Raw genomic sequence first — 12,968 nt, forward strand, 5'->3', positions numbered from 1 at the left:
TTCATTAATACCAAATAAATATCCATTCTTTGCAGGATCGCCCAGACTTCTCCCCAGCCACTTTGTCCTGCTCTTCTAAGGTGTTCCCAATCCAGTTTCTCCAGGTTCATCCCTGGAGCTTCCTCCTGATGGGATGTGCGTAAAAAAAAAAAAACCTCACTAGGGAGGGGACCTAGAAGGCATCCTTACCAGATGCCCGAGCCACTTCAAATAAGACCTAATTTGTCTAATTTTAAAAAAAACTCTACTGTGTCCGAACCTATAAGGATGTCGCATTTTTTAAAATTTTATTTAGTTTTTAATTTTAGTTTTGTTGAAACTTGTGGGGGCGTGGTCGGTCGATCATTACCCCGCCCACCTGCAGCGTTACCGTGGCGACTGCCCGTTTACGTGATGACGTCAGATGTATATGAGCGCAGGCGGCGGGCTCACGCTCCTCTTTTACCGCCATCCGAGCGGAGTCTTTTTCCTCCTCCCCTCTTCGGACCGACTCACTGCGCAGCGCCCGCCTCACCAGCAGCACCCGCCGCCGGCTACATAGCTACGGTAAGCCACGTTGTCCGTGTTTCTCCTACCAGCGGTGGCTTATTCAAGTCACCGTTTGAGAAGCTGTATTTAACCACAATGGACATTTAAAGCGGCGTCAGTGGCGGGTAGGCGGCTAAAGCTAGTTGAGTGAGACAGCAGCAGCCATTGAGACCGAGCGTCTCCTCCATAATATGTTACGGTTCGATTAGATGACACGCTGCCATATTCGATAATGACGACCAACATTGTAATTATTCACGACTGAATATCAAAATGTCACCGTGTTTAAGCTTTGCAAGATTTTGTTGTTGACCTTATTTTTTTGATGGGGGCGGGCGGGGGGGGGGGGGTAATCGTGGATGAAGTAAACTAACGCGATAACACGGCGGGAAGACATACGATGTAAATTGATAATGGCGGAAGGTGGTTGAAAGTATGTCACGCTGACACGAAAAATAAAATAAGTGTCTACGTGGTGTTTTAGTAGCGATGCATCCCTCGGTACTGCTAAGCTAACAGGCTATGGGCACCCGACAATGGGCAAAAGGCAAGGCCGGTGGCTAAAGTTAGCTCCTCGTCGCTCGTATGGATGAACACGGTTCAGCGACATGACACCGCCCGGTTGTCGTTCCCCCTAAATCAGCTTGCGGGTATGTTCCCAATCGATGACTATGATTGTCTCGATCTGCACTTTAACCCGATAGATTTTCTCCCCCCCCGTAAGTCAGCAAAGGTTTGCTCCACTTGAGCAAGCAACACGTGGTCGCTGGCAGGAGCAGCGAAAGGGCTTTTGGGACCAGTCGACTTGGCATTCCTGTAGAAGCACCCCAATAAAATAAATTCCCTTGTCATTTTTGGAAATCAAGAAAAATACAACCACAAAATCGATCCAATCTTTGTGGATTACATCACCGGAGTGACAACAACGCAAAAACATTTTTAGCAAGGCTTCATTGTTCATTTATTATGAGTGCTTATTTCACCAATTATATATGCTAATTCGTAGCTTGTTGCAAGTGTTAATGTCAATAAATCAGAAATAAATCCCATAAATTGTCCTGTCTGATAACCTGCCCTCGTTCAGTGTTAAAATATCCACAATTTCTTCTCATTTTTTTGACTCTCACCCTATTTGCAAATGCCTCACTAATCACATTTTGCACATTATCGTATTAGAAAAATGGATGCCCCACTGTCTACTAAAAGCTTTTCAAAGCACTTTTCCCATCAATAACACGGGGGAGTATCACATGCACAATGTCTGCATCCTCGCTTCCCACACCACCTACGCTACAATTATAGCAGCATTCCTGCTAGCGTGCATGCAGTGCTGCTCAAGAGGCTAGCAGGTAAATGGCACATTTTGTTTTTTTGACCTTTTTCGATGCCTCAATTGAACAACCCAGGCCACCGTTGTGAGTTCAACAAAGCCGGGAAGTCTGCTCTCTCCCTTCTCTTGCATCCTGCGTTAAATGTTTGGGGAAGGAGTGACATTTAAAAGACGCCGTCTAAATCTAAATGATGATCGGGAAAGTTCTGTAAACGTTAGCACAGTTGACACATTTAAATAAGCTCGCCTCCCGTGTGCTGTCACAATGGACTTTGGGACTACAATGACTGGGGTCATGAATAATTCACAGGATGGCCCCATTTGTCATTCAACTATGTCTTACTCATTGTTTTTTCTTTTTTGTCTTTTGAAGCATCGCTTGAAACTCAGCTGAGATGGCAGACGTTGACAAGTGAGTGCCTGTCAAACTTTGACAGCTTTTTTTCTTGCTGCCGCATGAGGAAGTTTACATATGAAGCCACGCCCACATGCATAATAAGTCATGTCAGATGGACACATCATAAGCATCAAGTGTTTTCAATTTTGATAAGACTCTTTGTTTCCATGCGAACAGATAAAATGACAGATGGTGAAGCTATGTAGAATAATTCTGCATCCTCGTATTATGGTGTCATGTTTCAGTACTTGCAATAACAACATGGCTATTTGTGTCCACCACCACCTCTCGAGCAGCAAAGACCAAGCTACGATTGACCCGGCAGATATGGAAGATATGGAAGAAGTGGAAGAGGAGGAAACTGTAGAAAATTCAAAAAGCAAAGGTATTTTTTTTTTTTTGAATTTATTTTTGAATCCTTACATCTCCAGTGGTGACCTAAAAAATGTTTTCACATCTTTGTAGTCATATTGAAGCGCCGCACAGGCGTGGAAACAACACAAGGGGTGTTTGGGCCCTTTTAGCCCACTTCGAAAGCAATCCGGGGTTGCCATGGCAACGGCAGAGGCACTTAGTCCCTTGGACACAAAGCGAGATACAATGTCGAAATGTCTCCATATTGTTACTTTAAATGCTGTTACACAACCGCGAGCTCGATTGTGTTTACTCGACTTGCTTTAAATACACTCCAGAAAGCATTGTAGCTCACACTATTAAATAAAAGGGAACATTTTAATTGCCTTTTCAGCCAGGCGCCAAGTCGGTCTTAGCTCGTGCTCCATTTAGTTCTTTCCAAAGACTGCCATGGAAATTAATTAGTCTGTCTGTTCACTTACCGATGGCGTTTGCGTGTGCCCACAGCTCGTCAGCTGACGGAGCAGCTTATGCAGAATCCACAGATCCTGGCTGCGCTCCAGGAAGGCCTCGACGGCCTCAACGGTTCACCATCAGGGTACATCGAGAGGTAAGAAGGATTTTGGGGTGCGTCTGCTTCGGAAGCTGCTTAAGTGCCTCGAATTAATTTTGCCGCCATCTTTTGTCTAGTTTACCAAAGGTTGTGAAGCGACGCATCAACGCCCTGAAGAATCTGCAGGTGAAGTGCGCCCACATTGAGGCCAAGTTCTACGAGGACGTCCACGAACTGGAGAGAAAGTACGCCGCCCTTTACCAGCCCCTCTTCGACAAAGTAAGTTCAAATGTGTAATCTTGTCTTTATCAATAATTTCACGGACAATGCAAAAATGTTTGAACTTCCAGTTGTTGACTATTTGTTTTATTATTTTCATATAAGTTGGATCTTCCTCTACCGTTATGTCATCCATTCAAAAGTGATGAGCATGACTCGGCAGAAACAATTGTGAATTTTTTTTTTTGCAGAGAAGTGACATTGTCAAAGCAGCTTATGAGCCCACGGATGAGGAATGCAAGTGGAAAGCAGATGAGGAGGAAGAGCTGACAGTAAGTAAGCAGGTACAGGTGACGTCTAAGCTCGCATGACTTCCTTGGACCCCCCACTCCCTCATAGTCATTGATAATATTCTTCTCTTGCGTCCGCCTGTGGGTATGTGGGAGGTTCAATGTAAGCAAAGGTGTGCTCCCAGTAAAAAAAAATAATGTCCACCCTTGCTGCAGGATGAGATGAAGGAGAAGGCTAAGCTAGAGGAAGAGAAGAAGGATGAGGAGAAGGAGGACCCCAAAGGCATCCCGGAGTTTTGGTTAACAGTGTTTAAAAACGTGGACCTCCTCAGTGACATGCTGCAGGTATGCCTGGCTGTGCTTTGTCTCCCCCTGCTGGCCAATTTCTGCTAGGCTCACTCTGTTGTCTTCTCAGGAGCATGACGAGCCCATCCTCAAACATTTACAAGATATCAAAGTAAAATACTCAGACCCAGGGCAACCCATGGTAAGTAATACCAACTGTTAGTGTTTTTTTTATTCCCCCCCTAAAAAAATTTAACCATGCCCTTTTCGTTCTTTTTCCGCAGAGCTTCGGTTTAGAGTTCCACTTTGAGCCCAACGACTTTTTCACAAACACAGTGTTGACGAAAACCTACAAAATGAGGTCAGAGCCCGACGAGAACGATCCTTTCTCCTTTGACGGACCTGAAATCATTTCATGCACGGGGTGAGTATGTGAAGTCCACAGAGAATAATTTTGTTTTGTCGAATGGATTAAATACTGAAGCTGTGTCACTCTGCCACGACAGTTCCACGATCGACTGGACAAAGGGCAAGAACGTCACGTTGAAAACCATCAAGAAGAAGCAGAAGCACAAGGGCCGAGGCACAGTCCGGACCGTCACCAAAACAGTCCCCAACGACTCCTTTTTTAATTTCTTCACACCACCGGACGGTATGCTCAGAAATTGAATACTATTAACGTATTTTTTTTTTTTTTTTTTTTTTGGACTGTTTTTACCACATATGCTCTTGTTTCTTTTTTTTTTTGTAGTCCCTGAAAATGGAGAGTTGGTAAGTGTTTTGTTGCTTTCCCAGAAAGAAAATAACCACATTTGTCTCCATACTCTTGTCAGCCAACGAGTGTCACTCGATCTCTCTCCAGGATGAGGATTCCGAGGCAGTCCTGACGGCCGACTTTGAGATCGGCCACTTCATCCGTGAGCGCATCGTTCCCCGGGCCGTGTTATACTTCACGGGAGAGGCCATCGAGGATGACGATGACGACGTAAGTAGTCAATCTTTTTTTTTTTTTTTTTCCCACTGAGTACGCAATGATGTAACACCCATGTATGTATTGCAGTACGATGAGGAGGGGGAGGAGGCCGACGACGAGGTGAGCCTGCACACGATACGGAATAAAACGGCCAAGATTGTTTAAGTCAGCACGGCCGGTAAAACCGCTCTTCCGCCGGTGTCATTTAGGAAGGCGAGGAGGAAGCCGACGAGGAGAACGATCCCGACTACGATCCCAAGGTGAGATCCCTCGCGCGGCACCGCTCGGCTCCTCGCTTGCGACATCGCTGCACTTTTTAAAAACCTTTCCCCGGGGTCATGAGTTTGAACGTCCCTCCATTGCACATTCAAACCTCTGGCCGACTGAGCACCGCTTTTGTCAGAATCCATACTGCATCTCATTGCTTGTCATCTTAATTTGACTCCTGGGCTAAAACGACAATTTTAACCACGTAACATTTTTTGGTTGTGTTCACAATAGTAATAGGAGGCAAGCAGCTCTATTTTGTATTTTTTTTTAAAAGGCATTCTGTGAAAATGCACATTTGCTTTTAGATTTTGACCCTGACTTTATTATTCTGAACACAACTGTCCTCATCGCCGGATTTGCTAAAAGCAGAAAACTGCCACATCCACTAATTGGGTCGTCACCACATGAACCGGCATGCTGCTCTTGTACGATGCCCGTTTTTTTTTTTTTTTTTTTTTTTTTTTTGCATTCTCCTTTTCCATCATTGTTGTCTTCATCTGTGATCGGTCACGTTTTTTGGCATACTTTGTCAGCTCCTCTTTAAATTTTTCCTCACTAGGTTTAAGTGGTGACAGTAGAAAAATAACCCTGTCCCGGTAGGTACAGCTTGTCAACTGTCAGCTTACTACATCGCCACCCCAACCCTTCACCTTTTTAAAAAAAAAAAAAATGGCTGTCTTCATTTTCATCTGTCTTGCTGCCGTGCCCCCCCTCCCTCACTAACTCATTGGTTTGGTTTTTTTTTGGTTAAGTTTAACCCATAGTGCGCTCTGCATTTGTACCTGTATGTTGAAGCTAGTTTTTCTGTTCATGTTCCAGTCATTTTGATTTATTTATTTTTGTTTTGCCAGCATTGTTTGCTTTTCTGTCGATGGCTGCGTGCTTTTGAAACATCGTTGATCCATTTTCATCATTGAATTTTAATCCTCACCGATAGCTGCAAAGCGCTTCGAACCACAGAAAATAATAAATTGAAAGCTCACCCCAAAAATAGTCGCTGCAGATTAAACACTGGAGACGTTGAGCAGCTTCCAATGTATTTCCAGTGTGGATGGCACACGGCCACGGAAAACTCACTGAGCAGTTGCCATCACCTCTGGAAGGTTGCCCCATCCGCACGGTGATGAGACTTTAATTAATGCCAACGCACGCTTTGCAACACCCCGTTTCCATTTGGCCGCGACTGCACAACTTGAGTGCTATTCACTCTCCCGTGTGTCTCAAAGTACAGGAGCCTGAAATTAGATTTACCGTCAGATTCACACTACAAACTCAAGCCATTAATATAATAATGAAATAGGTGGAGTATTTTTAGACAAGCCGACATAGTCTTGTCAAATAAAAAAAAAAAGTGTCACTATCTCCTGGCTTTTATATAAATCGCAACTAAAAATCTTTTTGAGTGGACCTCTGGGGTCATTCCCCGTCCTCACAAATTCAGTTAATTTAAACTGGAGCAATTAAAATAAGCTTTTACTGAAGGGAATATTTTATGCGGAATAAACAGAAGAACTCCATTAAACCCAAAGCAGTTAACATTTTGGCGAGGGAATAATAGTTTCTTTTCGGCTTTTTTTTTTTTTTTTTTTACTAGCTTTGTTTGGAATAGTTTTTTTTTTGGTACCTCTGCTCAATGTCGTGTTCTTGTTGGTCTCTTGCAGAAGGACGCGGCTTCTCCAGCTGAGTGCAAGTCTCAGTGAAGTGTGGCCTCGCTGCCTCCAGGATCCAACTGCACTGTTAACAACTTCATTTAAAAAAAAAAAAAAAAAACAACAACCCGGGGGAAAACGTACATATATAAATATATATATTACAAAAAAAGAACTAGTAACTTACCGCCTTATAATGTTTTTGTATTTTTCTTGGTAGACAATTTGAAGGTTTCAAGGTTTTCTTTACAAAAGAACCTCAATAAAAACACGGTAACAATACTTTGAGCCGTGTGGCTCGTTATATAGTATTTTACTAGACCTGTTTTTTCTTCTCTGTACATTAGAAAGGATAAAAAAAAAGCATGATCTTCACCGCTAAACTAGTTCTTGTGAAGTCTTTTTGTGGTATTTGCTCTTAGACAACAGCTGTGATTGCAACCAGATCAAACTCCCCCCCCCCCCCCCCCTTATCCTTCATATAGCGCTTCGGCTGTACAGTTCTTACTCTACCAAAACATTCCAGTAAACAACACAATTGGGGTCCATTGGTGAAACACTCAAGGAATTTAACAAAAACCAGGGTATGAAACTAACTACAAGGGTCCACCATTTTGTGCTTCAGGCGTCGCCCCCCCCTTAGGACTTAACAAGCGAACTGGTCTCTTTTTTTTTTTTGGGCACTTGGTAGCACTCTACATCTCATTTGCCTCCTGTAGCGCTAGTTACTGACGACAGAACTCGTTTTGATCACTGTGAATGAAAGCGAGGGGAATGTGCGGCAAGTAAAACCTCCCTGCCCCTCATGTGGCCCTCTTCTCTACCGTACTTCATCCATCCCACTGTTTTTAGTGTACCCCCTAAAAGGCCACAGGAGCAATATACAAAACCAGGAGGGCAACTATTTCCGTTGCTAAAATGGCAAATTTTGCCTGGACAGCAGCTGTTGTCTGGGCAAATCGCTATGCTACAAAAAAAAATAATGTACTCAATTATTGTATGTGTATGTTCATGATTAAATCCGTTAAACATGACCAAAATGACAAGTTTTGAATTATTTTATTGCACCTAAAGTTTAGCCTATAGTCAGCAGAGGGCGCTGTTGCCCTTATTAAGAGCCGCACAAACTAAAATGAGATTTAAATAAGCGTATAGAACTGAACACAAAAAATTACTATTTTGTTAAAGTTTTCATTTGGATGATGCTAGAAGGAAACATTTAAAATAATTCTATAATGTAGTGTGTTTAATAAAATGCATTGAAGATCAATTGAATTTTTTTGTCATATTCCAATAGAACAGAAGATAATTGTTATGGTGGATATAGGTTCAGAATTTTATAATTGGTTATAATGAAACTAATTTATAATTTACCATTTTTTGTACTTATAAATAAATTATCAAGTTATGTAAGGGTTGAAGAAATTAACCACTTTTATTTGGAGAATTGTTAAATTAAAGACATTGCTCAAACAAAGTAGCTATTAAAGTGGTCCACGTGTATCTCCAGTTTTATTTGTTTGATTTTGTAGTAGGTTGGGTCGCTTTGTGGTGTGGGCGGTTCATCTCCGGACCCCTCCCCCGCCCGTCTCAGGCAACCAGGCAAGCCCACCCAACCTCCACTTCCATTACGACCGACCTGGCCAGCCGTCACGTATGCCTTCATCTTCTCCGGGGTAGACCTCCGCGTCTGTGCCCTCTCCCCAGGAAGGAAAAAAAAGTGGCAGGCTCGGAGTGAGCATGTTGGAAAACGGCAGGAAGGTGTTCAAGGAAGGCGTGCTGGAGAAGAGGAGCGACGGCCTGCTCCAGCTGTGGAAGAAGAAGCTGTGCGTCCTGACCGAGGACGGCGTGCTGCTGCTGCCGCCCAAGCAGCACGATCATCACCTCCAGCAGCAGCAGCAACCGCCGCAACCGCACCACAACCATCACCACCACCGCGGAGAAGACGCGGGCAAAGTCAAGGAGCTCCACTTCGCCAACATGAAGACCGTGGACTGCGTGGAGCGCAAGGGCAAGTACGTCTACTTCACCGTGGTCATGTCCGAGGGGAAGGAGATCGACTTCAGGTGCCCGCAGGACGAGGGCTGGAACGCGGAGATCACCCTGCAGATGGTCCAGTACAAGAACCGCCAGGCCATCCTTGCGGTTAAGTCCACCCGGCAGAAGCAGCAGCTGCTCGTCGTGCACATGCCCGGACAGAGCCACAAGACCTTGCGGAGCTCGCCGAACGTTGCGTGACCTGCCCGGCAAGTCAGGCGGACATTCATGCGCCGTTTGCGGTAAGAAAAAAAAAAAGGGAGGGGGGGTCTGGGGACGACTTGAGGAATCCCCGTGTGAATTGGATCTGGTCCTGGTACCTTTGATTAAGGATTCCCTGGCTGTCGACGACCTAACTTGTAGTGTATGACTTGGTTTAAAAAAAAAAAAAAAAACATCTTACATGATGAACACTTAGGCCCACTACGCTACTGTATATATAGAATGATAGCCAAACAACTATTCATAAAGTTCCTTGGGTTTTCTCATGTGTATCAGTCAATTCAATGACGAAACTGTAGAAAGATTTATAACGTAATATTGCACTTATTTGAAACGATATGCAATAATATTTTTACCTGTGCAGGTGTTTTCACGCGAGAACAATTTACCTTTATTAGTGTTGCTATACAGCCACCTACAGTACATACATGTAATTTCACTTTTAAACATTTTCCATGTTACATTGCTGCCAAACTGGGAATTTAATTGCATGTTCGTAAAGTTAATTACAGCTAATATGCATCCAGTAAATTGGTTAAAAACAACCTCACCCGCCACAATTTCCTCGGGAACCCTTTTGTCCAGACTGGTTAATAGTTTTCATAATATTCAGTCTAATTTGTAGCAATGTGTCTAATTTATTCTGTCCACAGGTTAATTGGACACTGGGCGATAAATATCGACTCCCCACCCACCATAGTCGCATCAACACGAGGACAAGCCCACCCCACCACCCATGTTGCCATGGAGCCCCTCACGGACTTCCTCCCCTAAAGACTCATGGACTAACTAAAAAGCATGTGAGAAAACAAAGTGCGGTGGACTGTTCAGTTATTTATTAGACATGTATATATTTTTTTCTATGAGTGTGTGCAATGCGATGTCTGTTATTGGAAATAAGCCTTTATTTGTACTGTGGTTGTCTTATTAGCAGGTAGGTCGTCATCATCGAACCAAAGATTCATTTTCAGACGCAATTTTGCTTGTTTAAATGAATGGGATAATTAGCCACGGTAGCCTGAGTGGAAGTCTTAAATCTGATGTTCGACAATGAACTGATGAGTATTATGTTCAAGTTACGGGAGTTGAGTGGTGGTCGGGGTGCTGTGAGAAACTGATCGAACGCCGCCATTTTGTTGATTAACATCCGTCACATCCAATATGGCTGCGCTCGTCCGTGAGCAGGTAGCATGTTAGCTCAACTGACGAAACGCCCCTTCACAAGAGTCAAACGCGGAATGTGAGTTCAGTTAATTCTTTTCATATGTTAACAATTTCATATTTATCATTATTTGTAGCGTTAGCCTGGTGCTAACTAACTTTCTTGTGTGTTTAGCACCTCGCTAGCGCTTGTCCCATCATTATACCAACACCGTCCCCGACAAATTTGTGTTTTATCTGTTTTTAAATTACTAATATATTATGACACGTTTTCATAATTTTTCTATTTGAGGACTCTGTGCTTATATTTCAAACAAGTGCAGTTATTTTGGGTGCCGGGATGAAGGGTTTATAAATTGCTCGCTGTGGCATTTTAAACTATTACTAATATGCTCATTTTAAATCTTACAACTACAAACGAGCTTACTATTTGACACAGTGACTCATTGTCCCATTGTTATGATAGTTTTCAACGAATTATATTCCACTGGTAGCGCAGGAGACATTTTTAAATATACCCTATTCACATTTATTTTTGTGACCTAAAATGGTATCTACAGCTTGAATTTGTATAAATAATCATATTATGAGCCTATATGAGTCACTGTTTAGCACGCTCCAGCTGTTTTACCCGGTTGTGAGCCTCGCCTCTGCCATTTTTGATAAAAACTTTGTTTTAAAGCCTCAACAGTCCACAACTGCCAGTTAGTCCAAAACAATTTTTAAACCCTTGTGCAAGGCATTAACCCTTATTCAAGTTATTTAGGGATGTGTGTCATAATTGGCAGCAATTTCAAACGGTCTTACTTCACAAGGCGGCTATGTGTTGATTTCCCAGTTGATCGTGTGAACCCTTTTCAAGAGTGTACAGCGGCCAAATTAACACATGCCTCAGCGTTGTTGTCATCTCTCTCACGCGGGGCAACAGTTCTGCCCTTTATCTCGCCTTCGCTGCACCCCACTGACCTGCCTCTCTGCTCCCGTCCATTTTCTTTTACTTCCAAATATATTTTCATACCTCCAAATGATACATTCCATTAAAAAAAATATGAAGAGGTAAACCGCGTTCATGTTTCTTTTTTTTCCCCCTAGCTGGTTCATTCAGGTCAACGCTCGCTCCGCTTTTATGTTTTTGCAGCCCACTTCATTTCCGAGTTTAAAAGTAGTGCGGGGGATCGGGTTTCTCTGCCAGTTGCTGCCTCTCAGATAAAGCGCCACCAGTGTGTCGTGTCAAAAACCTCACGAATCCGGGTTAATTCGATTAAACGTGGCACGCGGTGACGACATCTTTTGTGACACGCGAAGGCTTCGTGGCTGCCGGCTGGCCGAGCTTGTCACTTCTAATACTCGACTGCCGACTTGAATCATCACCATTTGTGTTTAAGTGCTTTTTGGTGTCATCGTGGTAGCACAACAACCCCCCCCCCCCCAAACTTAGTTCAGTTCTGGGGCTGCTTTGCTATTTCAAGCTCTGGTTGTCAGACTTAGTAAGTTTGAATTCATCTGGCAGCGCTGTATTGTTTTTATAATGTCATTTACTATGTTGAAATTGTTAACCCGGTTTATTCCTTTGCAGCACTTGTCCTTGGAGGAGGCAAAAAATAAATAAGATGAGTAGAGGACATGATCATTAAGTGACACCGTGCTGTTGTTGACAACTCATTTCAAAACGGAGGCAGCGGGGTCCCGCCTTTGATCGACTCTTTGGAGCGACAGCTGTCGTCGACAGGTTTGCGTTTCTTGGCATGAGCGCTGACCTCCGACGTATTCCTCGCCGCGGCCGACTTTGTGATTTGAGCCAGTGAGGTAAGAGGAGCCGCCATGGATGTAATTCGGGATTACTTCTCAAAGACGCTTCCGTAATGCTCCTAAACACGACTGAATCGCTCTTATAAAATCTCAGTAGCGCGTTTTGTGTGACGTAATCCTGAATTATGTCCCGGGATGGATGCTTTGACATTCTCATTCAGTATTCCATTGATTTTTTCTTGCCTGTACTGCACTCATGTTTTTAAAACCCCTTTCGATCAATAACAACGCAAGGATCCATTTTAATCTGATTCTGCATTATGAAGACTGCCGCACAAGGCGACCTTTGGCGACATATTGATCCCGGTTGGAAGCATATCTCGATATACTCGTGTAGGTCTCATATTAAAATCAACCTTAGAATTGTCCCTTTTGAAAGTTTAAAATAATGACACATTAATGAAATGATTAATAGTTTGTTTTTTCATTTAGGCTAGCAGCAAAGCTGTTTCATTCTGTCTTGGTCCAAACCCGAGTGCGTCAGTCTCGAGAAGTAATTAGAATCTACTTATGAGATTTCATCCCGTCGTCATTTTCTTTTTTTTTTTTTCCTAGATCGAACTTATTCATAATGTGCCGCCACCTGCTACTTGGCGCTGTCAGGAGATGCTCACAAATCCTGTCGATGTGCAACTTGATAATATGAATTAGGCAACACTTCCTGAATAGAACTTGTTATTATAACAAAGCCAAATCACCACCATAATTACGGTAATGACACATTGGACGCTACCATCGGGGGGGGGGGGGGGGGGGGGGGGGGGTGTTTAGTTTTACCACGCAATATAGATTAAAAAAAATATATATATTTTTGTTGGACATCTGGGTCAACAGATTGTTCCCACGCGACACTCATGCAGGTGCATGGCGGTTGTATATTATTTTCTTCAT

General features: G+C 43.3%; 2 protein-coding genes across 4 annotated transcripts; both read left to right on the forward strand.

Annotated features, from left to right (window-relative positions):
- Positions 1-381: 381 nt before the first annotated feature.
- Positions 382-7,130, forward strand: nap1l1 (nucleosome assembly protein 1-like 1). 3 transcript variants are annotated; one of them, XM_049761672.2, is made up of 16 exons: positions 382-546; positions 2,232-2,270; positions 2,552-2,640; positions 3,117-3,219; positions 3,300-3,441; positions 3,633-3,725; positions 3,888-4,016; positions 4,087-4,158; positions 4,241-4,380; positions 4,463-4,608; positions 4,708-4,727; positions 4,819-4,941; positions 5,017-5,049; positions 5,139-5,189; positions 5,759-5,795; positions 6,861-7,130. In XM_049761672.2, exons 2-15 carry the CDS (start codon positions 2,254-2,256, stop codon positions 5,762-5,764), a joined length of 1,164 nt encoding a protein of 387 aa, XP_049617629.1. In that variant the 5' UTR covers positions 382-546; positions 2,232-2,253; the 3' UTR covers positions 5,765-5,795; positions 6,861-7,130. The 3 variants fall into 3 exon arrangements, with proteins under 3 accessions (XP_049617629.1, XP_049617627.1, XP_049617628.1); XM_049761670.2 differs by lacking the exon at positions 5,759-5,795; XM_049761671.2 differs by lacking the exon at positions 5,759-5,795 and having other exon boundaries at positions 3,633-3,713.
- Positions 7,131-8,312: 1,182 nt separating this feature from the next.
- phlda1 (pleckstrin homology-like domain, family A, member 1) lies at positions 8,313-11,329 on the forward strand. The gene is made up of 2 exons (XM_049761674.2): positions 8,313-9,127; positions 9,761-11,329. Exon 1 carries the CDS (start codon positions 8,589-8,591, stop codon positions 9,084-9,086), a length of 498 nt encoding a protein of 165 aa, XP_049617631.1. The 5' UTR covers positions 8,313-8,588; the 3' UTR covers positions 9,087-9,127; positions 9,761-11,329.
- The last annotated feature ends 1,639 nt before the right edge of the window (positions 11,330-12,968 follow it).

This window comes from Syngnathus scovelli, chromosome 22 (assembly GCF_024217435.2).
Source record: "Syngnathus scovelli strain Florida chromosome 22, RoL_Ssco_1.2, whole genome shotgun sequence".
NCBI lineage: Eukaryota > Metazoa > Chordata > Actinopteri > Syngnathiformes > Syngnathidae > Syngnathus > Syngnathus scovelli.

Bases quoted from the DNA above. Each gene is read 5' to 3' on its own strand.
- phlda1 (XM_049761674.2), top strand. From the start codon at position 8,589: ATGTTGGAAAACGGCAGGAAGGTGTTCAAGGAAGGCGTGCTGGAGAAG.
- nap1l1 (XM_049761670.2), top strand. The intron at 4,159-4,240 runs GTAAGTAATACC...CTTTTTCCGCAG, and splicing joins CAGACCCAGGGCAACCCATG to AGCTTCGGTTTAGAGTTCCA. The intron at 4,728-4,818 runs GTAAGTGTTTTG...ATCTCTCTCCAG, and splicing joins TCCCTGAAAATGGAGAGTTG to GATGAGGATTCCGAGGCAGT.